The following is a 26433-nucleotide window of genomic DNA, read 5'->3' as shown; positions in this document are numbered from 1 at the left end:
CTTCTTTGTACTTTCAGGACATGGGGAGAGGCAGGTTATTACAACTCAAACACAATTGAAATGAATTTAAACAGTTGTTCTGAATCTGGTATTATAAAACTTCAAAATACTAAAATCCTCTGGCACATCTTACAGGGAAGATTGCTAATGGTTAAACTTAAAGCACCGGTAGGAGAATAGTAAAACTTTACTTAGATGGACTTGAGAGCAGTAAGAACATTGGTCACCCAGTCTAATTCTAAGCCTCTAAAAATGTACTACACCTTCAGCTGCATTCAGTAAAACCAATTCTGGATTCCCGTAAAAAATCAGGCTGCACCAGACTTGGTTTGCCCACTTGGGTTTTCTGGGTGTGAAAAAGTGCTTATTCATTTGTACTTAGTACCTAGAGATAACCACGAAGCAGCAGCAGTCATGCTTACCAAGGAATGTGGTCCCCTGAGAACTGGAGGTGGGATGGTATTTCAGGTTCTTGTGTAGTCTTCCCCTTCAAGAGGTTGATTAGAGCATGCAGGTGCTTTCCACAGCAGGTGTACTTTTCTCTGAGCTATAGGGCTGTGATGATGTGGTTTCCTAACACTTTTTGTAAGTGCCATACTTGTGGACCAAATTCATGTGTGAAGAATGGGAAATAGGAAATTTTAGTTCTGAAGGAAGCCTACACTGTTGTTGTTAGCTCCCGTCCAGTCAGCCCCCAACTCATGGAGACCCCAAGCCCAATGAAATAAAATGCTGCCCAATCCTTCACCATTCCCATGATCGGTTGCAGACCACACCTTTGTGATCCATAGAGTTTTGTTGGCTGCATTTTGGAAGTAGATTGACCTTTCTTCCTAGTCCGTCTTAGTCTGGAAGCCCCCCTGAAATCTGTTCAGCATCTCAACAGCTTGCGAGTCTCCACCAACAGATGGAGTGCATTGGCCGGGAATCAAACCGGAACCTCCTGCATGGAAAGCAAGAATTCTCACTTAACCACCGCTGTCCCCTCTAAGCCTATACTAATTAGTCCCAATGATCTCATTTTACATAAAAAGAAATCGAGGTCCAGAAAGGTTAGGTAACGTATTTATATGACACAGCTCATGGCACAGCCGTGAGGATACGCCGAAACCATGCTTCAGTGTGAAGGGTGGGGAGGCCACTGTAAACTTGAATGTCTTCATTTTCAGTTCTTCTTTTGGCTCACTCCATCCATAGATAAAGGTTCCTTTGCTGTATCTGGTTCTTTTATGGAATAATGGAAGTTACATAGTAAGAGAGTTGAGCCTTTGGTCAGTGAGTAAGCTGTCGTGATCATGATCATAACTGAATACTGGATTATTAGTGGTTTTAATTAGTTGGTTATACGTGTAATTTATAAAGTAGATTAATTTTTATTGAAAGCTTATAAATTTTCTAATTAGTGCCCTAAGTGTTGATGTTAATATATATCCCTGCTGTAGAATTTAGAGGGGGCAGTAAGGTTACCATGAGTCAGGGTCCAATTCGACAGCAGCTAACAAGAACAACATAGAATTTATAAGTAATGAACCTCCACTTAATAAGAGAATAAAATATGTAATAGATAAGGAACAGTATTTGAAAAGAAAAATGGTGCTTTATTGATTTGCCCTGTGTTTAAGGTCACCATTCTGTCTCGATTGGATCAAGAGATGGGGTAAATCAGTCATGACAAGGACACTCCCAGAGGTGGTCACTGACTGTTCTTAGGATTCAGACTTGGAGAACAGTTGTTAGAACACTCCAGTGGGGAGTATTTGGGGCAGGGAAAGGAAGCAGAGAGAAAATCCTATAAGAACTGTGGACATGTTTAACTCTTTTACTATCTAAACGAGAGGGCATTGGAGAAATGCCTCCTCTCTGTGGAATTTTTTCTCAGAATTATTTCCTGACATATAAATGAGATGTCAAATTTATATTGCCCCAAATGAAAGGATGGTCTCTCTTTCCTTTTCTTTTTCCCTCTCACCTCCTTCTCTTCCTCTCTTCTTCTCTACCCTCTCTCTTTCCATGTATGTGTGTGTGTCTAGCCTTTTACACAAAGTTTTTAATCATCGTTCTCCCTGTAGCCTATTATTATGGAAAGAGAAAGAAGATCATTAAGCCCCCAATTGGTGAAAACAGCGTTGAAAGTGGCCCTCCTAAACCAGCCAGACGTAGGAAACGTCGAAAATCCATTTTTGTGCAGAAGAAACGGAGATCTTCTACTGTAGACTTCACGACACTGTCAGGGGAGGTATGTTCTATTCAAAAGCACCTTCCAACATTTGATTTTGACTTATAGCTCTAGTCAGCAAATGTGACTGCTTTACAGCGGGGGCTGCCGTGGAAGCCCTGATGGTGGGCAGTTAGAAACAGGAAATCACGAGAGCCCCCCTCTTTATTTGTTTGTTTGTTTTTGGTATTTTATTGTGTTTTCAGTGAGGGCTTACACAGCAGTTCAGGTTCCCATTAAACAACCTCCTCACAAATTCTTTAGTGACATTGATCCCTTTCCTCATTTGTTGAAGACGGTTAACATTTCCAACAACTTTAGTTAGGAAAGTGCTGTGTTGAGTTAATAGAATCAGTCTTCAGAGGCCTCCTTGAACAAACAGTGCCAAGTGATTTGCACAGGGCCACCTGGGAAGGAAAACGGGAGCTAGGATTAAAGCCCAACACTCAGACTATAGTTTCAGTCCACCATATTTTGTTTACAAAGATTCTTTTTAGCCTAACCCTATAAATGCATTTCTCATCTTACTAGGAAAGTGAAGAAGAAGACCCAGATGTCGTGGAAGATGACACAGGAAGTGAGGAAACTGGCTCAGAGCTCCGGGATGACCAGACAGACACCTCCTCTGTGGAGGTTCCCTCTACCCGGCCCAGGAGGGCGGTCACCCTGAGAAGCAGCTCAGAGCCAGAGCGACGCCCTCCGGTGGAGAGAACTCGGAGGGGCAGAAAAGCACAAACTGCCTCCTGTGCAGGGGAAGATAAGTGCACGCCAGCCAAACAAGAAGGAGCAGAGGTAAATTCCGCATAAGGAACCCTTGAACTGACATGCCTGGATGACTTTAGGGAGTACAGTGTTTATCTCTCATTTTTAAGAAGGAAAAGCATTAGAGTTCAGATCTTTGATTTCAGGAGACTTATTTAAAGTATCAAAAACACTAGCAGCTGCTCTGGCTTTGTTTCTAAGTCAGGGGCAAAAAAGCTTAGTGATTTCACATCTTGACAGAGCAGGTCATTCATTAAACGTCAGAATGGAGTTCTAAGGGAAGTAATATCATCTCTTTTTCTGGAAGGCTTTAAAATGGCAAGTGATTCTTATCAGTCATGAGTCAGTTAGGTGCTGGGAATAAGCAGGTCAAGGTCCCTTTGAAGACTGGGTTTCCAGAATCCCATCCCAGCATCTCCCATCGCTGCCCTTATATTTTGCATCCCCGTTTATCTTTATAGGATACCTCTGGATTGATATAAAATGTTAATGTATCAGGTCTCCCTCAAACCCATGGGTGAATGTGATCAGCTGAAAAAGTAATTGGCACCATCGTCAGAAAAATAAATGGGGGCACTGGGGAGACTCTCCCCCTTGTGTTTGTTTGGATAAGCCCCTTATCCCTCCTCTTCTCTTTTTGATCAGAGATGCTTCACTAATAAGTAGGCCCACGATTTCTTGAACTTAGGATTCAAGAACTGCTATCACTGTGTCTTTTTTTTTTCTACCTCTAAAGGCACACAAGTCATTGAAGGTGAATCCATAACCCAGACAAGTTGATAAGAAATTCCCGAGAGAATGAAAATCCCTAAAGCTTGTTAAGATGCCTAATGAGGGACCAAAGGGAAGAAAGAACTCATGGTCCAGGAGAGTCTGGCTCAGGCCCAAATGGTTTTAGAAAAGATTGAACAGGCCGTGAAGTAGTGATCTCCTGTTTGCTTTCCCTCTGTAGGAAACAAAACAAGAGGAGGAGGAGAGACTTGTTCTGGAGAGCAACCCGTTAGAGTGGACGGTGACGGATGTGGTCAGGTTTATTAAACTGACAGACTGCGCCCCCTTGGCCAAAATATTTCAGGAACAGGTATGGTGATTCTGCTATATATTATTCCTCTCCTTCACACCATGGTTTGATGTTATTTCAACTCTCTGATATAATGTTTCATTTAAGGAAAAAATTGTAGGAAGTTTTCCTTATTATCTTGATAGCAGCGAAACTTTTAGAGCATGCTGTCTTTTTAGTGGTAAAACTCTAGCACTTTTGAGATGGAAAGGATGTTAATATTTATCCAACGTCTCTAACTTTGCAGGTGAAAAACTGTTATGTTTTTCTTAGAGCATACCTTTTTCTGGGCCCCCATTCACTCATTCAGCATGTATTTATTAAGTGTCCATAGTATGCCGCAGTCCCTGGGTGGTACAAAGATTAAAGCACTCGTCTGCTTCATGAAAGGTTGGCAGTTCGAGTCAACTCAGAGGTACCTTCGAAGAAATGTCTGGTGATCTATTTCCGAAAAATTCAGTTATTGAAAACCCTATGGAGCACAGTTTTGCGCTGACACACGTGGGGCCACCATGAGTTGGAGTCAATTCTGCAGCAACTGGTGTAGCATGCTAGGCACTGTTCTAGGGGCAGGAAGATTCTAGTGGTCGATGAGATTAGCGACTCCACCTCCTGGACTTCTCTGGAGAATGTAAAAAACTACTTTCCTCTGAGAGGGTTGTGACGCATATTAATCTACCCAGAAGGTGAAAGTCACCACCCCACAGTCTGACATTAGCTGTACTTCTTCTCTGGGTGATAACTTAAAAGCAGACAAACAGGAGCAACTTCGTTAGACATACGGAATCTGGATGGTGAGCTTGTCCCTTCATTTAAAACACACAGAAAAGGAAAGAGAATTGTGAGAAATGTGAGAGTCTGTGTGATTTGGGGCTTGTTGACAGTACTACATCTCCATCTGGAAAATCAAAATAAAGCAATAGGTTGAAGTCCTGGTTAAAACATTGCCTACTGTAGCATTTCCCAGCCTGATACTTATTAACTGTGGCAGTGTGAAAAAAGCATTGTGTTCGAAGACATGATACATCCTAGTTAAACAGATTTTAATATGCCAGTGTTGTATCTATCCATTCATATGTTTATTCAGCATATACTGACTGAGGTTCTGCTATGCACATTATTAGATTCAAAAGGATGGAACACAGCATTCTGTACTAGTCTGAAGTTTTGTTTTACTTTATTTTAAAACTTAAAATACCCAGTATTAACTGAGAAACATTATCATTTGGCCCTATCATCGAACAAACGGCAGATTTTACCTCCTGGATTCCAAATTGAAGACTGTGCTGTGAAAGCTTAACAACAGGCAGATGTGGTGACAACCTTGTACAGAGTTGTCAGTAATAAGCAAGCAAGTGACAGCAAAGCTGATTAGAGAAAAAGACTAAAATACTGTGTATACTAAGTCTTCCTTGGCTGTTTATAACAGTATCTCAGAAAGTTTTATGCCTTCCTAAGCTAAGATTTCTAAGAAATGAAATGTTCTGGCGCATTTATCACTTCTAGAATCAAGCAAAGGGCAAGTCCCTCATTCTCAGTTGCTCTTCTAACTCGGTTAAAAGCTTGGTTCTAAATGCCTACTTATTTCTCTTATAAGAGAAAAATGGGTAGGGTTTAATTGATAATTGTCTTATTCATATTTAATTTTAAATTTTCCATTAGGCAGCTTTACCTGTTGCAATAAAAGGCTGTTGCCCACTAGGCTGTCTAAAGTGAGTGGGCACTTGACTCCTTTTCTATTCAATCAGATCATTAATTACTAATTTTTACTAATTCATCCTGTTGTAGCCCAAATGCCAGGGTTCTGATTTGCACATGGTCTCCGGTGGGTCACTGCAGGTGTTATATGAGCTTTTAGATGAACTAGAAGGTGACCAAAGGCTTTGTTCACCATTGAGAGAAATCACAGTATGTGGAAGGATAATAGCTATGTGCACTCACTCATCTGGATGTTATAAATTCAGAGATTATCATAATCACCAGGAGCATTTGCAAAAATTATAAACTTTACTGGAATGCATACATTTTACTTCTGAAATGTTATGGCAACTGCTGAAGAAATGTATATGCTATAATTTCATCCTGCAAACATGTACATTATGCAGCAAACTCCACACGTGTAACTAAAAGTCTAAATAAAATTTTGCCTATTCGTTCACCTTTTATGAATCAGAGACAAACTACCCAAATTAGTGATTTACTTTAATAAAAAAAAATGTCAGCATACTTCACAGGTTTAGTTCAGGTTTAAAGCATTCCCTCCTGTTTCTGCTTGGACAGATTTGAATACCTCCTTATTAAGGAACTGCCAAGTCCTAAACTGAACTCTGTATCAAAATAAATTTAATTTTGCTATTTTTTTTAATGTACTGAGTATAGCTTTATGCTGTGTATTTTATCATATCTCATTTCTTAAAAACTAGCAGTCCATTTGTGGTAATTCTGTGTTTAACCTTAAGTGATTTGCCAGCAATTCTGAATTATATAGGAACATATTTATAAAGTGGGAGAGAGATGTGGCAGTCTGCTTCCATAAAGGTTCAGCCTTGGAAACCCTGTGGGGCAGTTCTACTCTGTCCTGTAGGATCGCTATGAGTTAGCATCGAATCGATGGCAATGTTTTTTTTTTTAATATTTATAAAAATCAACTTTGAGGTCTGGTGTGTTGTCTCCAGAGTCCTTGAAAAAAAAAAAATAGCTTTTTTCTTTTGAACTGAAACAAAAGCTACTAATGAGCAGGATTGTAAGATAGAATTCCTCCTGCATTCCTTGACTTCTTACAGTTTCCTGCCTGTCATCCTCCTCTTTTGCCCAGTTGTGTTCCAACTACCCATCTCTGTCCCACCCCTATTGTGAGACCCTCTGGAGTGGATGCTGGTTACAGATAGTCTGCTGCGTGAGGAATAAGGGGTTAGATGTGTCAGTCAACCAGTATTTTGATGTCCCTGAACTGCTAACACAGTTTTTCCACACCAGTGGCAATTTGATAGGCATGTTGCTAAATCTAGTATGTTTCAACTGGCAACATGAAATTTTGGTGTTTGAAAACCAGAGGCATGATCTTATTCTTGGTGTCATATTCTTCTCAACATGTCAGTACTCAGGAATTCTGTTTTACATCATTTAGGAAGAATGGAAAACGAGTTGAGAACCCAGAGATGGTAGCCATTTGTTGTTGTTGTTAGGTGCCATTGCTGCAATTTTCAACTTTAGTGACCCAGTGTGATAGAGTAGAACCACCCCATAGGGTTTTCTAGGCAGCAATCTTTGTGGGAGCAGATTGCCAAATCTTTGTCCTGTGGAGCCTCTGGGCAGGTTCCAGCCACCAACCTTTTGGTTAACAGCTGAGTGCTTAACCTTGCACCAGCAGGGCTCCTTCCAAAAAAACCAAACCCATTGTGGTCAAGTCGATTCCGACCCATAGTGCCCCTATAGGACAGTAGAACTGCCCCATATAGTTTCCAAGGAGCGCCTGGTGGATTCGAACTGCCGACCTTTTGGCTAGCAGTAGTAGCTCTTACACTGAGACACCAAGGTTTCCAGGGCTGAATAAATGGCTCAAATACAGAAAAACTGCATTTTTACCATTCGCCCCACCTCAAATATAAGACTGAATTGTTCGTTAAGTCTTCCCAGATAAAAAGCAGAGTGAAAAATCTCTATAAATAATCAGATAGTTTAGCGTTAATCTGCATCTGTCTGCAAATGTGAGTTTCTATGCAGACAAATTTTAGTTCCTGCTTTCTCCTCAGTTCTTTTGGTCCCAGATGTATAAAGGACTGCCACATGGGATAGAGTGAAGCCCAAGAGACACGTGAAAACCAGCTCTTAAAGAGAAGACGTTCTAATATGTGGATTAGATGTCTGTCCATTTTACAATGCCCATGCTTGAAATTACCTCTCAGGTTCTTGTGTCCATGGCACAAGGAGTGTGCCACCTCACCTCACAATTTCACTCCTCAAAACTGATACCTCTTAAACTTTAGAGTGTCCACTTCTACTGCCGGCTGAGCACAAAGAAGTAGGGCCAAAAAGGCACTCTTAACTTTTCTCTTTTGGAAAGTCCAAGGAGAAAAGGAATGAGTGTGTGTCAGGCAGGAGAGGGAAGTATCTGATTTGATAAAGAGAAGTGCCATTTAGAGGCCCCTGATCATCGTTCTCATTGGTTCCATCCAGCCTGAACAACTCTCTGCATGACTGTGCAATTCTCTCTGTCGCGGGCTTTTTACCAGGCATGATACACAAGAAGTAATGGAACACTTTGTCCTGTGTGCCTAGCCTTCTCCTGGGTTCAGTGAGGGTATGAAGAACAGAATGAGATTGAACTGAGACCCCTCCAGTATCCTTCCCAAGAATATAGTCTAGTTGTGATTCAAAATAAAAAAATAAAAATAGCTGGCACAAAACACTTCTGATCTTCTCTCTCTAACCCTCAACTGGACTGGGATGGCATATCTATGGTTTCTTTGTTCCATGGAAGGTTTGTAGGTAAACCGAAATATAAATGTCACATATTCAAAAATCTTTGTGTTTATATACATGTGTATACATCCTCGCTCTTCTGGAGAAAAGTATACTCCCATTATTGAGAAGGTAGTTTTCTATTCAAACAAAAGAGCGAATATAGTTGTTTGAAAAGTTCTATGTTGAAGTTCCCAGATAATCTTTTATGAAAGCTTATTGTGGAACCAGGTCTTGGTTCTTTTTTTAATCTCATGAGTTTTCGTTTGAAGCAACTATACCCAAAATCTAGGGCAAGTTTGGCTAGCGTAATTTAAGGAGTACCCACACCAGTAGCTAGTGTTTAGCTTGTTATTTCTCATAGTTTATTTGCTACAATAATACTGTGTAACTCAAACAAAAGTCTGATAGTCCTTTTATAGCCTGTATACCTTTTTATCATACTCATACTATGAGTCGGAATCAACTCGACGGCACTGGGTTTTTTTGGTTTTATACCTTTTTATAGATTAAAAATAAAAACTAATGGAGTATATCAGGCAGATGGCATTTGCTTGTTGTTTTTTAATGTTTTTTACTCCCTTTTTTAGTAACACCATTCTAAATTCTCTAGTTAAAGCACATTTTTAAATTGCTAACTTGCCTTCTGATAGAAATACGTCTTCACCTTTGTGAAAATGCTGCGTGCCCCTGAGCTTCATCTGTTTTATAATTCTCATCTATACTTTCTAAAGGAGACGTCTCAAATATATGCATTGTGGAGTGGAGAAAAGACTTCCAAGCTAGCCCCATAGGGTTTCCAAGGAGCAGCCGGTGGATTCAAACTGCCGACCTTTTGGTTAGCAGCCAAGCTCTTAACCGTTTCGCCACCAGGGATTCTAGAGATTTCAGACCTAGGAAATAAAAGGAAGCTGTCAGATGCCAGAACTTGTGTTAATCCTTGCCACAGTGCTGCCTCTAGATCTCCATCCTTTCCTTATTCTTTCTCTGTAGTGTATCAGCTGTTATTTGGGCACTTATTTATGTGCATGCATTGTGCTAGGGACTATGGGAGCGTGGTCAGAGCAGAAGACCTGCTGGTGAGTAGTTTCCCCTTAATCTAGAGAGAATTGATAATTGAGAAGGCTCTTGATTTCCCTGTAGCCTGTCATGTGTAAGACTCTTCCTTATTTCAGCAAGAATGTACAGAATAACCTCTGTCTGGGGGGCAGTTTGTTAAAAGTTGTCTGAATACAAAAATGGATAAGATGGCCCACAGATTCTAAATGGGGACAACAGAACACAGAAACAATTGGCAACAGCACACAGAAGAATAAAATGGTGGTAGCAGAAGAGAGGACGTTGGTTTAAACGGAGAAGGCAGGGTCGAGATCACATGGAACAGAGCCTTAGGAGGTGATGAGAATGGTGTCACGCTGGGAGGCCTTGTTCAGCTAAGTAAATGCAGAATCAAGTGGCGTCTTTGCAGAATTGTAAGAGTGAAGTGGGGTAGAGCTGAGGCTGCTGGAGCAGGTGGTGGACTGAGAGGATGGAGGGGAGACCACAGGAGCACAGGCATGGTGTGTGTGGCTGATAGTAAATGATAACACAGATCAAAACAGCATATTTTTCCAAAAGATATCAGGGGATGCCATTCTCTCAACTCCTTGACCCAGTTTTTAAAATATTTAGGCAGTTTTAACACTTAATCTCAAGGCCTGACTTTATTTCAGACATGTTATTAAAAAAAAAAATTTTTTTTTTTTTTGCAGCATCTGTTAATTCAGGAAAAGGAACCCTGCTGGCACAATGCTTAAGCACTCGACTGTTAACCAGAAGGTTGGCAGTTCAAACCTTCCCAGCAGCTCTGAGGGGAAAAAGACCTGGCGATCTGCTTTTAGAAAGATTACCAAAAATCCATTGTGATTGAGTTGATTCCGACTCACAGTGACTCTGTAGGACAGAGTAGAACCACCCCATAGCGTTTCCAAGGGTGTAATCTTTACGAGAGCAGACTGCCACATCCTTCTCCTGTGGAGCGGCCAGGTGATGGGTTCAAACTGCCAACCTTTCGCTTTCTGTTAGCAGCTGAGTGCCTAAGCACTATGCCACCAGGGATTTACCATAAAGATTACAGCCTCAAAAACCCTGTGGGCAGTGCTACTCTGTCACATGGGGTCGCTGTGAGTCGAAACTCCACTCTATGGCACCTAACAACAGCAACATTAATTCAGGAAATATTTGAACATCTACTGTGTGCTAAACATTGTACCAGGCAGTAACAAATGCATCCCGTATGCCTTAATTTTCTCATTTACCCTTTAACTGAGCTTAGAATTTAAACAGTAGCAGCCACTGTGGTAATGAGTACACAATTAATTAGTCTCCAGATCTAGTGCACTTAACCCTATAGGCATATAGTTGGTGTTGGAGGGATGGTTTATTGAATTGAATCAAACTCTCCATATTTGGAGCTGGGAATGTCTTCATGGTTGATTTAAGGTACTCTGGCATCCCCCAGGATAAACACTGTGGCTGTATAGAAAAGAGTCAGTGACCTTTAAAGCTCTATAAACACTGCATTTACTTTCCGTGTCTGTTCCACAAAGTCTGCCCTGCAGGGGGCAAGGGCCCTGGTCTGACTTAGAAAAGACTGAAAGCGAAGTGGCCCTTTTGAAGTTTCTATTTGGGGATTTGGAGACCTTGAATTAACCCTCACCGCTGCATGGTTGTGGGTTTTTATTCTGAGTGTATTTACAGCTTAATACAGTTAACCCTCCTCGTTCTCATTTCTTCCAATGTAGGAGCCACATAAAAAATGAGGATTCTCTGGGGCTTCTCCTTTGACTCTCTTTCAGCCCAGTGGGGCATGCTGCAGAAAGCATTGTTGTTGTTTTTCTGTGCCATCAAATCCATTCCAACTCGTAGCGACCCTGTAGGACAGAATGGAACTGTCCCACAGGATTTCCCAGACCATAATCTTTACGGGAACAGATGGCCAGGTCTTTTCTCTTGCGGAGCCTCTGGTGGGTTTGAATTGCCAAACTTTGGGTTAGGAGCTAAGCACTTAACCACTGTGCCACCAGGGTTCCTTGAAGAAAGCATTAGGGGAGCGCATTCTGGCTCACCTGACAGACACCACATGTCCTACAGGAGCCAGAAGCCGAGCAGGGAGTCCACTAGTTTTTTTCCTTTATTTCTGTCCATATTTGTTTACCAGCCCATAATTTCACCCTTTCCTTTTACCCATCTGTTGACTGTTCTTAAGGTTAGCTGAGCCAGGTCTACCCATTCTTTCATTCAACAGATGCTTAATGAGCCCTTACAGTGTGCCAAAGGCATTTTTCTAGATACTGAGGAGAGAGCAGAGGGAAGCAACAAGCCAGACAAAACCCTCTGCCCATGCATTCTTTAAAGCCCTGTTAAAATGTACGTCCTCTGTGATGTTTTCACTCTGCCCCCAAGTTGGGGTATGTGTTCCAGGGCTCAGAATTTCTGTAGGTCTTTTTCTTTCTCACCTCTGCTCCGTGGGGTTTGCAATAGCTGATTTTTCAGAAGTAGATTGCTAGGCCTTTCTTCTGAGGTGCCTCTAGGTGGACTGGCAGCTTGGTTAGCAGATGAGTGTGTTAACCGTTTGCATCATCCAGGGACTCCAAGGTCAATGCTAGAGCATTACAGTACCACTGTGTCTGCCTAAGGCCTTCTTCCCTACCGTACCCGGCTGTGTTTCAACCAGAGGTAAATACGGTTCTGAATTTTGTGATTATTGTCCCCTCATTTTATTTTCTCTTACGTACTTTTACCAGATGATGCCAAGATCTTTTCCAAAGTAGTGCACCAATCTACATTTCCACCGGTAGGGTAGGAAAACTCCCCCTTGCACACTCCTGGGCCAAAACTTGGTATGGTCAGACTTTGTAATTTTTGTGAGTATGAGATTGTTTTTTATTGTGAATTTAATTTGCATTTTTCCAATTCCTGATGAAGTTAAACATCTCTTCCTAAATTATTCACCATTTTTTTTCTTTTACGAAATTTCTACTCATGCCATTTGCCTTTTTTTTTTTTTAAATCGTTTACCTTTTTGTTATTGATTTATAGACGTCCCTTGCATATTGTGGATACTACTGCAATCTTTTGTCAGTTGTATATGTTGCAATTTTTTTTCTCCCAAGTTTGTAATTGGTTTATGGTGCCCTTTAATGAGTCCCAGAGGTGGCCCTCAAGTTCTAGCTAATCATACTTCTCAACTCTCTCAGTCTCATCACCTCTTCATAAATCTTGCCTCAGTCTCTCATACCTTCTCCACCCTGCCTTCTAATTCATCCTAATACATTATGACCAGTATTAGTTTTCAGAAGTTCAAATCTGAAAATATCACTTCTCTGCTTTAAGTCCTCTAAAACTTGTTGCTATCAAGTTAATTCTGACTGATAGCAACCCTATACGACAGAGTAGAACTGCCCCATAGGGTTTCCAAGGAGTAGCTGGTGGATTCAAACTGCCTACCTTTGGTTAGCAACCAAGCTCTTAACCACTGTGCCACCAGTGCTCCTTAAGTCCTCTAGTAACTTAAGGAGCCCTGGTATTGCAGTGGTTAAGCACTCGGCTGCTAGCGGAAAGGTCAGTGGTTCGAACCCACCAACTACTCCGTGGAAAATGGCGTGGCAGTCTGCTTACACAAAGATTACAGCCTTGGAAACCCTATGGGGCAATTCTACTCTGTCCTGTAGGGTTACTGTGAGTCAGAATCTATGGCAACAGGTAGTGACTTCTTATTACAAACCTCAGAATAAGTTCCAAGTTCTTTAGCACAGCTGTCTGTGACCATCATGATTTTCCCTTTCGTGTCTTTGAATTCCGTATTCCAGTGAGCTACTTGTGTACCTTAAATCCTCTTCACCTTAATGATTCCACCGGTCACTTAGGTCTCGGTTTAGGCATCCCCTGATCTCTGAAGTCTTTTTGACTCCTGTAAGACTGGCTTGGTTCCCCCTTTGCATGTGAAGCCCATATTATATATGAGTCCCGAGCTCTGTGTCCATATTCTTGTGGTAACATTAACCTCCCTATATCATAATGATCTGTTTACCTGTGTGCTTCCCTTCAGATTCCTAAAAAAACTTGAAAGGGGGTCTTTGCTTTGTTCCGTGTGATAGCCCTAGTGGTCATCAGAGTGCCTGGCACTTAGTAAATGCTTAATAAATGTTTGTTGAGTGAATAAATGAGTGACTTCCTGCACTTGAATGTGGTATACATATCAGCCACCAAAAAGGGTCATATAAATAGTTTATTGCCCTCTCCGCCCACTTTTGATGCAATATTTGTGTACTTTGGCTGTGAAACTAGAGTCAGCAAATAGGTCCCAGGCTAGTGGATACCTTTGTTTACTTCATGACCTTGGGCAAAACACTTCATTTCTAAGTACCTGCAGTTACCCCTTACTACTACAATCGGCCTTAGAGATACTTTCTGAAAAAAAGGAAAATAAAATGTAAAAGCACTATAGGAAAAGAAAAAAAAATGATATAAATATAACACAAAACATTCATTGATGATTTTATTAGTTTACCTCCTACTTTCAAAATATGTACAAGACTTACCTCTCTACTTTGAGGTTTGACGTGGTCAAATTTGAGTCTTGATTGAGACATGGCGTTTTGTTGTATATATCGTAGTTAGTACTCACCTTTAATTTAAAAATAATAAATTGTACTTGTATTGATATTTCTGAACTTAATGCTTAATTTTTATCAATGCTGTGCTCATTAGGGAATATTAGCATATCAAAGTGGCTTTTGGAATTGATAATATGATTAGTTCTGCTTGCTCTTAACAGTAGTCTTCCCAAGGCTAACGTTTATGCAGATTTTGGTTTTTTGCTTTAGATGTTTTCAATACAGTGAAATAAGTCATTAATTTAAGAAGACAAGCTACTTATATGAAATTCTTTGATAGGTGATGTCTGAGAGATATCTAACCTGTTTGTGGCTGTCTGCATGACGGTTAAATCTTTTGGCTATGGTAGTCCTTGGTATATTCCTTCTCCAAGTGGCAGAAATTCTGGAATACTACATTTAATTTAAGGAGCTCTCGTGACACAATGGTTAAGCACTTGGTGGCAAACCTAATGGTTGGCAGTTTGAACCTACCAGTTGCTCCATGGGAGAAAATACCTGGCAACCTGCTTCTGTAAGGATTTTAGCCTAGGAAACCCTGTGGGGTAGTTCTACTCTATCCTGTAGGGTTGCTGTGAGTCGGAATCAACTCAGTGGCACACAACAACAAGTTTAATTTATGCTCTAATTCTGCCACTGATCTTTATCATAACTTTAGACCTATAGCCTCTTTGAGCCTCAGTTATTTCTTTTAGAATATGAAGACCATCTTGGTAAATAGGAAGAGAAAAAGTTGCGGTTAAAGTCAGTAATCCAGTCAAACTACATTTTGGCACGTACATAAATAAACCAGATTATTATAGGAAGCAAGCTGATAAGAGATGAAGACACGCAATGAAATCATCTTAAAGCTTTGAGATGAGCCTTTGTGCTTTTCTTCATGTGGCAAATTCAATTTAACAGTCTTTTAATGACTGTCTTTATTTTGTGAACACTGTGTATTGATACAGAAGGACTAAATGAGACAAAACAGGGGAAGCTGACCTGTATACAAGCAACGTCTTATTCTGGGTAATGTATGTATGTAGGTGTGTGTGTCTAGATGCATGGGTTTTTCGTCTGTGGAAAACTCTGTTGTGTAGTTGGCGTATATGTCTTTAGCATCTTCTCACCCACCCTTATTGTGAAATGTCAGACTTTGGCAGGGAATTGAGGCAGCTTTTTCTTTTAGTAAAGAAACCTTTTTCTAGTGTTCAGAGTAAGTCTCAGCACTTACCAAGCACAGGAAGGACTGGGCTGGGGGTGGCTCTTCCAGCAAGTGCATGGTTGATAAGATGGGTAAAGAATTCCTGCAGTAGCTGCCTGTTCCAGATCTTTGTACCCTCTAAGGTGAGTATATGAATTTCAGAGTAGCCAAAATGTTATTAGCAAGTTTTTTTTTAACGTAATTTGTTTTTGTCATTTTTGTTGAGAATATGCACAGCAGAATATGTACCAATTCAATTTCTACATGTACAATTCAGTGACATTGATTACATTCTTCGAGTTGTGTGACCCTTCTCACCCTCCTTTCCAAGTTGTTCCTCCCCCATTAACATAAACTCACTGCCCTTTAAGGTTCCTATCTAATCTTTCAAGTTGGTGTTGTCACTTTGATCCCATATGGATAGACCTTTAAAAGAGCATAATGCTTAAGACAGACATTCTCTACTAGTTAACTTAAACCATGTTTGGTTTTAAGAAGACTTCAGGCAATATTTTTGGTTTAAGGTTTAAAGTTTATCTCAGGGCAAAGCAGAAAGATTTTTATTGACCGAAAAGATTAGCTGATCATGAAGCCAGGTTGATATCTCTGGCCAGCACACTTCAGAATTGAATAAAGCAAGAGCCACCCTTTGATGTATTTGGCACCCACGATCAAGCCTACTATGACAAATTCAGTCTCTCCTGGTGCACACTGCCTCTTCTCTAACCTGGTCTTACTTTCTGGCAGGATATCGATGGTCAGGCACTGCTACTGCTGACGCTTCCTACAGTGCAGGAGTGTATGGAGCTGAAGTTGGGACCTGCCATCAAGCTGTGCCATCAGATCGAGAGAGTGAAAGTGGCTTTCTACGCCCAGTATGCCAACTGAGCCCGACCTCTCAGGAGTTGGCCCATGACCTTTGTGGTGCGGTATTTTGTGAGAGTTTTCAGGACTGTAACTTTTATTTTTCTGGGATATGTGAAATGGTATCACTGAAAAGCAAAAAGACAGAGACCTCCTTCATCCACCAGCCTATTTGATATTTCCATGTTTTTAAAGCACACCATAGTACCATAGTAGTAGCTTCTGGAGATTTTAAATTAAAGTTCTGTGTCAGACCCTGCCAGAATATGGAAGAGCTTATATGTATATCCACATCTTGCCTTTACCCTACCCAAGCCAGACAGCTTCCACTCAACAAGGTTTCCTCAACCAAGGCCCACATTCCTTTGAAAACCAAGGCAAAGTTGGTGTCTTTCTGAATGTGACCAAGGAGGATACCTTGCTGGTAGTTTTTGCTATAACCATTCTCAGGCACATTTATAGATGCTTCTTTCATATTGATACCTGTGTGACTGGTTTAGTGACCTGTGCCGTCACTGCAGTTTGATCTTCATGGTAACTCATTTCTCAGACACGCTATAATATAATTGGTGTTTCAGAATGTAGTTATAAAAAAATGAACTAAACCTCCATCGTCTGTCAGGGGTGCTGTTTAGGGAGGATGGGGAGAGAAGACAGGCCAGCATCTCATTGCACTGAGACCGTTTTCTTGAGTGATTCAAGTCTAGAAAGTCTATAGAGACAAGTCCTCTTTGCAGACTTGAATTGAACCTCAACTATCTCTTATATTTTAATTATTACCATATCAGGGAGTAACTCCTTTAGTCTCCTGAGAGATACTGAATGATATACTGAAGGAAAAGCTTAATATCAGAGAGCAAGAATGCGAAGAGATTTAAGGAAAGCTTTTCATAAACTGGTGCATCCCTTTAGAAGGATCACTGCAGCAGGTCACAAGAGATTCCCTTTTAGCGCCACTTTTGTTCAGCTTTGGCACACCACTGATACACTAGGATAATGAGGCATGTGTTTCTGGCATAATGTGTCATAACGAGCACTGGACCTGGAGCCAGCCCCGGTTCTGATTCTGGCTTTGCTGAGGACTAGCTCTGTGACCTTGGGTACAATTCAGTCTTCTCTAGGCCTTAATTTCTGTAAACAGTTTGGAGTGTAGCAGTGAATCCATGTCTCCCCTTGACTCCATCCTGCTCATCCTTTAAGGGGAGACTCCAGATTGGCCAAATGAGAAAATGAAAAAGGACGGTGTTGAACAGCTATAACTGTCGTTCCCGAAGCTCCCACTGGCTTTGAGGTTACTTCTGAAATGTCTTGGGCCATGTTCGTTAAGCCAAGTTAAGACGTTTGCAGAGAGATGCGTGGCTCTGAGGTTGGCTGGTCTTTTGGCCAAGCACTCCATCTGTGTATTTCCGTGAATGAGTTCATGTATTCATTTAAATGCCGATGCTTCCTAATAGACTACTATAATTTGTTGTGATGGTGGTTGCCTAAAAAAAAATGCCTTTATAACGTTATGCAAGAAAACTAAATCTTCATATTGTTCAGAAGCTGACACTAAAAGCAGAGGCTTCACACCCTTCTGTTGCATTTTTACAATCATTACCTTGATCTTTTCTCTTCGACTACAGTCTTGATAATTCCAGTAATATGTGGTGGGCTTTTATTAGCTGCTCATATTTCTGCTACACTTCAAGGCATTAGTGCCTATCAGACTTGGAACACTTTGATTACTAGTGCTGATCTTGCTGAGTATTCTGTTAGCTGTTCCAGATGAAAATAGAAAACAAATATTTTGTGGTTGAGGCTTTCTGGTCTCCCATGTAGGTAATTTCTACAGTCGTGGTTTAAAGACAAATGGACTTGCCTGGGACCTCTGATGGAAGGAGCAGTGTCTCCAACAGTGCTGGGTGCTGGCAGGTACCACTGTCAGGATGGAAATGCACGTGGTAATCCGTGGTGGGCTTGCAGATGTCTCCTTCTAAGGTTTTGATCTTCTCTCAATGTCCCACCCCTGCCTTCTGAGCCACATGCTTTTGGCCTTAAACAGTCAGTCTTGTGGAGTTAAACTCTGTCAAATGGTTGGAAAGGGTATCCATTTCAAGATCTGTGGCATTTTTCCAGCATGGACTCCTTTCTTATCCTTCACTGTGGCCTTTTCAAGCTGAGCTGTTTCTGTTCCATTTGAAACAGGGATGCAGGAAGGTGGTGGCTACAGCATAACATTGTATTTTCAGAACGCATGTCACCTTCTCATGCCCTTTCAAGTCATGGCACAGAGGAAGAGGTGCTATGTTAGAGTAAATAGAACACAGGAGAATCTCTGAAGCCTGCCCAGAGGAGCTAGAGCCTCGTGCCCAAAGCCCTCAAGCAGGATACAGCCACCCTTGCTGGAGAGCTTCCCACGGGGCCAAATGCCCAAGACTCTCCTTGTCCTTAAACCTTACAGTTTACTTTAGCTACCTACACGACGCTAGTCAGTTCCTCACCTTCAGCTTTGTGTGTGAGTGGTAAAGAGGAGATGGCCGTAACCACAGGCAGAAGGCGGCCCAGCTCTAGGTGTCATCGTGAAGGTTATCTATATGTAATCTCCCCAGCCCTGAGGGAGAGCTAGGAAACATTTTAGGACCAAGAAGATGCTTTTCCTCTGAGTATTGCCAGTGTCCCCCTGAGCTTAGATTCTTTGGGCATTTCTGTGATCCTGGGAGTATTTCTTCACATCAGTAGCAATTCTGTTACAAAATTAAAAGGTTATAGTTCCTTGATGATGCAAAAGTTTAAAATACTCTTGGATGCTAACCAAAAGGTTGGTGGCTGGAATCTAACCAGAGGCACCTCAGAAGAAAGGCCTGGCGATAGACTTCCAAAAAATCAGCCATTGAAAACTCTGAGGCGCACAGTTCTACTCTGATACACATGAGGGCTCCATGAGTTGGAATCAACTCAATGGCAGTTGGTTTTACTGGTTATTTGTTTCAGAAGGATTCACTTCTGTCTTAAAGACAAGGCCAACCTCCAGGGAATATTTTGCAGTGTTGTGTCCATGTCTCTTGTGACAGGGAAAATTTATTTTATACGTATACCCCAGTACCACCACAGCCCCTAAACCAAAACTTTCTTAGTCTGAATACTCCAAGTGGTGTTCCACCATCCCTTCCCTGTGTGCCACCATTTCTTCTCTCTGATAATGCTTTGGGACCGAATTCCTTTCTTCTCTGCACCCGGTCCTCTGTATGTCATGCCTCTCATTATCTCCTAGAACTGGCAAGAAGTGTGTTTGTTCTCCTCCCAGCCAAGCAGACACTTGGCAGTGTGTACAGCTTGAGAAACAGAAGTGCTACCAGAGCTTTGATGATAGGAGTCTATCGCTTAATCCCTCCCTAAAACTAAAGGAGTTTCTTCCCGCCCCTGATTTCTGGACTACACATATGCTGTGTTGTAGAAATATCCTATATACAAAATATAAACATAAAACCACAAAAGAGCAGGGTACTACTAGCATTACAGAAGAAATTCGTTGCTTTTTGAAAACACAGTTTCCTTCCCTACGAAGTTCTGGAGTTCCGTAGCGTGGAGAACTCACCTGTCACTTTTACAATTAGATCCATTTGACTAAAGTTTGATTCACACAGTGTTTGAGCTGTACAGCTAGAAGGTTGCTTTACCTTATTTGAAAGATTGTTTCCTGTGTTCTCTTTGATTTGTTTCTTGATCAATGAAAATGATCCAGACTTTTAACACTGCCACCTTGGACCCTTACTGCAATCTCTTGAAGGGTGATTTTCATCAGCCTTTTTGCAGATCGGTCGCAGTTTCCTAGTTTGTCTCATAGAGTTTTGAGCGTTGTATTAGGCAAGTTCTGGGATTTGCATTTTATCTTATACCAAACACCCCTTTCTAAGAGCTGTTCTCCCTTAGTTTTGGAAGCACTAGGGGCTTTCATACTCATTTTGTAGAGCACCCATTTATATTTATTTCTGTACATAGAACTAAAACAAAACACAGTAGTGTTAAAATCTTCATGCGGTTTGAACACCAGAGCTGCATTTTGGCCAAGATGATGAATCCAGGCTCCACTTACTCTGTCTTTAATAAACTGTGATCGAGCGTGAAATTCTGTGAAGGGAAAAATAGTAAATTAAAGTACCTGAAGTTTCTAAAGAAGACATTATTGGAGAGATACATACTCCCTGTGTCGTTCCGGTGCAATAATTCAATAGCAGGGGAAAGTAATGTTGGCACCTGTTAGAATTCAGTGATACTCTTCTTTGTTCACTGTTCTTTTCTATTAAAAAGTTTTCTGAAAATCATTTTACTTTGCTTAACTTGATTGAACTTTAAAATTGATTGATGCTCTTAGCTTTTATAACTAGAGTTGTTTTTTATCTAAAACCCAATATGATAAAATCAAATTGCGCTATATTTGACCCACTTGATTTACTTAAAAATTACAACGGCTGACACAGGGTGTTGCCTTGGGTTGAGGTTGAACTTGTTTAAATGATAAATAACAATGCAAACAGTTTCCTGGGCTGTTGTTTTTCCACCTTATTGGTTTTGTTTTAAATGGCAAAGTTTTGGCACCAGTAAATACGTAAGTGATGTCACGTAACCAAGGCAGAGCAGTGCCAAAGAGACGCATAGAAGAAAAAGTGAAGATCTAGGACAGTGGATTGCTGAAAACCATCTTACAATGGGAAATGCGAGACAGATTTTTTAAATGAGAGAAAAGCACGATTATTTTGTTTCTTGTTCAAAATGGGAGCTAGCATGGGTTCTAGAAGCATAAACTACCCCTAGTCGTGAATGTTGAAAGCCTTTTACTGTTTTGCATTACAGTTTGAATAGTTTGTATTGAAATTTGATTCATATCTTGTGTATGTTTTGGTGTGTAAAAGGGGAAAATTGGTGTTTTTACTCTTGAAATTTACAGGATAAAGGGCATGTGATTAGTTGCTGTAAGATTGTATTCTGTATATATGTTTCCATGTAAATAAATGAAAATCTATATCAGAGCTATATTTTAATTTTTATTCTAATGAAAAGAACTCTTTTTACTTGAAATTGTAAGCCACATTGCTAATAAAGTACAAATAAATTCTGCGGTGGTATTTGTGTCTTTGTGCTAAATATTGTCTTTAGAGTTTGCATTAGGATTTTTTTGTTCTGGAGTTTTTTACCATAATAAGCATGAGTGTCAAAGTTCTTTGTGACCTTTAACCGTCACCTACCTGCTCTGGAACTTGCAGTTTAAGGAACTTGTATTTATCCTTTTTTGTTGTTAAAACATTGTTGTATATTCTCACATGATCACCTCCAACCTTCCCATTTTCAGTCGTTTTAGTTATTCTGTGATTACCTGGTACTTTAGTAGAAAGACTACTTTATGTCTATGAAAGCGACACTTAAAAAGAAAATGATAGGTGTATATGTAGTTAATTTACTTGCCTGTACTGGAGGTTGGTGCTGCTGCTGTTTTAAGTCTATGAGGGAGCACAGTGCTGACTGGAGGTTCACAGACTACCATAAAACATACTGTTTACATGGACACCACATTGGGTGACTCCTGTGTTAGCCTGAACATTTTACTGATGGGGTGAAAATACTACAGCAAGTTAATAGATGGGCCACAAAGACATACAAGGGACTAATTTCATCAAGAGGTTTTATGATGTCAGCCCCAGCCTGAGCAGCAAAACATCCTATTTAATGTTTGTTATGTCAATGCCATTTTGTTTACTGCACTCATATAACTAAATGCTTTTCACATTAATAAGCAGAATTCTTATTTTGTTATTCGGAAGTCAAATCAATGCATGGTTATCACCACCACCACCGTGCATTCCCACCCAACTCCAAAATTTGTCTTGTGATAGTTTTTGTCATGTTCTGCTTGGAATGGTAGATGTCTTATATTTAGGTGTGAAGGGAAAGAGAGACCAGGATAGAGCGCATTGACTGGTTAGGAGAAAGAGTGCATATGTTGCAGTTTTCAATACTCTTGAGCTCAAATACTGGTTCTACCTCTTGCCAGGTGTGTAAACCCAAATCCTCAGTGTTCTTTTCTGTAAAGTGTAGATAGGTGGTAACACGTGTCCACACACAAGTGATAGGAGGATTAGAAATGTGTAATTCTAGGCAGATTGCGGGAGAAAGATGTGGCAGTCTCCTGTAGAGATTTATAGCCTTGGAAACCCTATGGGGTTGCTATAAGTCAGAATCACCTTGACGGCAATGGGCTTGGTTTTCGTTTCCAGACAGATTGCCTAGCATGTAGGTGACTTGGATCCCCAGATTTACCAGGCAGCATCAGCTCCTGGGCCCAAGACCACTTACTCATTGGAAAGTCTTGGTCACCACTGCCATTGCTTTCATCACACCCACTTCAGCAGGAACTCCAGCATTTCTGGCACCCAGACCCGAACCAATCAAACCCTTGAAAGCGTGGGCTCCTCCAACCATTTCTGGATTGAAATAAAATACCACACCATGGGGTACAGGATCTGGCATCATCAGCAGCTGACTAGAAGGGCAGGGTGATGGGGCTAGATGTGGTACTGCACAATAGGAGCAGGAGAGAATATATCTGAAACCTAGGGAATTCACTGGGGCATCTCTTAGTGTTAATGTGATCACGGATAACTGAGTAAATAATTGTGACACGATCCAACAACGACAGGGCAGCTAAGGATTTGGGAGTATGGTCTGGATCACTTCACCAGAAAAAAATCCAGATGAGCCAGTGAGCTAGCCGAAGGTGAGGAAAATCCATAATTTGTGATAAAGGAAAGGGTTGATGAGTATTATTTGCAGTACTTGTACTCGTAACAAAGGAAACTGGAGCTTGGTTTGTTAACCCTTGTTAACTCTTTGTAGGAGAGGGTGACTGTCCACCACCATGAAGAACTGAATTTACACTACCCCTCTTGGCAATGAAATGAAGGCATCTTGTCCTCAGAGCATGATAGCTGGATGTTATGGGAGGGTGTGAGTACATCTGAGTACGACAAGGGAGGGGTGGTATTGGATCAATTAATGTGCTTCTCCAGACTCACTAAGCATCAACTGCCTCCTAGGCTTTTAGATACTAGTTTAATGGAGAGCCCCAGTCACTGATGCTGTTACTTCATCTCCCAACTCTGCTAGCTGTCTTGGCCTCTTCCAGGGTGAGGCCTGGCTCCAGTATCACCTCTATCTCACCCACCATAGTGGGAACCACAGGCACCACAAGACCAATTGCACCAAACCCATCAAACCTTTGGCTTCTCCCACCGTTGCTGGATCCAGATGAAGTGTTGGAGTGTGCAATTTGGCTGTTTAATGTGACAGAACCTGGAAGTGCTAGGGAGGTAATGTCCCATGGGGCAATTTTTGGTCAGTGAGAGACAGGAAGTAGCTAGCAATAATTTCCATCCCTTCCCCAGATGAACTGCTGACCCAGGGTGTGTTGGTTCATAGTGCACCTCTTTGTGTGTCATTTCTCTCCTTCCATGCCTCACTTTCCTCAGCTTGGGTTTATACTCTCCTCCCAATATCGCATCAGCTTGTAAGCTTTTCCTCAAGATGTTGTTATGGAACTAGGCTAAGGTATTAGGCGTTTCAGGCACAACCATTAAGTTCTCGGTTGCTAACCAAAATTGGCGGTTCAAACCTGCCCAGCGACTCTTCGGGAGAAAGACAGAATGATCTGCTCCCATAAAGTTTACAGCCTAGAAAACCCAATGGGGCAGTTCTACTCTGTCACATGGGATCACTGTGAGTCAGAATCAGGTCAACAGAACCTAACAACACAAAAACATTATTAGACCCACATATGCAATGTACAAATAATAGTGGCAAAATATTCTGTTGTAATCCAGCAGTCATCTGGAGCCTGGGAAGCCTACCAATCTTGTGTAATTGGTACTGTTCTAAACATGAATCCTTTTTGGAATGACTTTAAAATAAGAATTGGAGGTTAAAATTTTAAATTTCCTTTCTGACTATTAAAGTAATATGTGTACATTATAGAAAATTTGGAAAGTAAAGGATGTTATTAATTTAAATTGCTCCATTATCTCACTGTCCAGTTGCTACTTTTTCATATTTGCATGTATTTATAACACAATATTGAAATCAAGTTGTTTATATCATAACAACCATTGAATGGTTGTTAAACGAATAGGAGTTTTTCATAAATGAAAAACCATTTAGTGTTTTTTTCACTAACTTATTTTGTAATCGTTTTGTGAAATAGAGCTAATATTTTTATTATAAAATGTTAAATAATTTTTGAATAATTCAACATAAATGTGAACGCACCACCCTCCTAGCTTCTAAAAGGCTTGCCATCTTGCCATTTTTGTTTCAGATTTATATACTTTATATCATATAAATAGACTTGAAACTACCTTTATCTCTTTCGTGACTGTGTTTCACTCCATCATATACCAGGAAAACAAACAAACAAACCCATTGCCGTCGAGTCGATTCTGACTCATAGTGACCCTATAGGACAAGTAGAACTGCCCCACCTTAGTTTCCAAGGAGCGCCTGGTGGATTCGAACTGCTGACCTTTTGGTTAGCAGCCGTAGCACTTAACCACTACACCACCACGGTTTCCTTCATATCCTAGAGGTAACCACTATTCTGGTTTTGGTGTGTCTTGTTCCTAGGCGTGATTTTTATACTATTACTACATTTGTATATATCCATTATAATGTATAGCACTGTTTTGTTGGTTTTAAAAATTGTAATGAGTGTTACCATACTACTTACATCATACCGCAAGTTGCTCTTTTTGCTCAAAATTATGTTCTTGAGATTGATTCATGTTAATATATGTATCTCCAATTCTAATTATTTTCCCTGCTGCATATATCCCATTGAGAATATCATGATTTACTTATCCATTCTCATTTGATGGACCCTTAAGTTTTCAGTTTTCCCTATGTCAGAGAATGCTGCCATGAACATCTTTGGACAAGTCTTCTTACGCACATATGTAGCAGTGTCTCTAAAGGATATATCTAAAAGCGGAATTGCAGAGCCATGGAATAGGCACCTATTCAACTTTACCAGATGTTGCCAGTGTTCTCCCAAATGGTGGTTCCAGTTCACCCCTGCCAGCAGTGTATGAGTTACCTCTGCTCCCCACCCTCACCCGCTCTTAGCAGAGTTTTCAATTACTGCCAGTCTGCTGAGTGTGGAAATGGTAACTCAACATAGATTTGGTTTACATTTCTCTAATTGACTCAAGGGTACCTAACAAAACAACAGCACCCATCACTAGGAAAGTTTAGCATTTTTTTCATATGCTTCTTGGCCATTCATGTTTTCTTTTTTGTGAATCACCTGTTCATAAACGTTACAATTTCTCATTCATGTCTCTTCCTCTCTCCCTCTTTCTCATCCTGTGACTTATCGGTGTTCTTTATAAATTCCTGAGAAGCCTGGGTGGTGCAAGTGATTTGTGATTAGCTGCTAACCAAAAGGTCGGCCATTAGAACCCACCCAATGGCTCAACAGGAGAAAGACCTAGTGATCTGCTTCGGTAAAGGTTACAGCCACAAAAACCTTATGGAGTAGTTCTACTTTGTAACATACGGGGTCGCTATGAGTTGAGGGCCGACTCAACGGCAGCTAAGAACAGCAGCATAAATCCTTGACATTAATCCCATATAACTGCTTGTTCTGAAAATTTGTTTCTCCACTTTGTGTTTGCCTTTTCTTTTATCCTTCATAATCCAGAGGTTTTACATTTTAATATATCAATCTCTTCCTTTATCATTTTCATTTTTTTCTCTTGTTTAAGAATCCTTCTCTACTCCGAGAACGTCTAGGAATTCTTGTTTATTTTCTATTAGAGATCTATGTTTTGCTTTGTCCATTCTCCCAAGAATGAGTTTTTTGAATAGTATTGCCAGTGTTATCCCAAGCGGTGGTACCAGTCTACACTCCTGCCAGTAGCGCATGTATGCGAGTTACCCCTGCTCTACAGCCTTGCCAACACTAGAACCAAAAAAAAACAAACCCATTGCCATCGAGTTGATCCCAACTCATAGCGACTGCCAATATGATAAGTGTAGAAATGGTATGGTAATACATGGTTTGAGGCAGTTACATTTCCCCCATCCTATTTCAATTATACTTTTCTTCATTGACCTGCTATTCCACCTCTGTCATATTCCGAGTTTACGTATATCAGCGGGTCTTTGTCTTGCTCTGTGTTCTGTTTCATTGGTCTGTCTTTCC

The 26433-nt window shown here is 40.8% G+C and overlaps 1 protein-coding gene across 9 annotated transcripts in view; it reads left to right on the top strand.

Annotated features, from left to right (window-relative positions):
* SFMBT2 (Scm like with four mbt domains 2) overlaps window positions 1–21209 on the top strand; it is a 265533-nt gene extending 244324 nt beyond the window's left edge. For all 9 annotated transcript variants that reach the window (XM_023548945.2, XM_023548940.2, XM_023548942.2 and 6 more), the window contains 4 exons: window positions 2070–2236; window positions 2747–3007; window positions 3930–4058; window positions 16089–21209. In XM_023548945.2, the coding sequence (XP_023404713.1) occupies window positions 2070–2236; window positions 2747–3007; window positions 3930–4058; window positions 16089–16229 (698 nt within the window). In that variant the 3' untranslated portion in view covers window positions 16230–21209. The remainder of the gene's footprint in view (window positions 1–2069; window positions 2237–2746; window positions 3008–3929; window positions 4059–16088) is intronic.
* Window positions 21210–26433: the final 5224 nt, after the last annotated feature.

The sequence above is a fragment of the Loxodonta africana genome, chromosome 4 (assembly GCF_030014295.1).
Source record: "Loxodonta africana isolate mLoxAfr1 chromosome 4, mLoxAfr1.hap2, whole genome shotgun sequence".
NCBI lineage: Eukaryota > Metazoa > Chordata > Mammalia > Proboscidea > Elephantidae > Loxodonta > Loxodonta africana.
The sequence above is the reverse complement of the archived record's forward strand: the minus strand, read 5'-3'. Positions and strand labels throughout refer to the sequence as shown.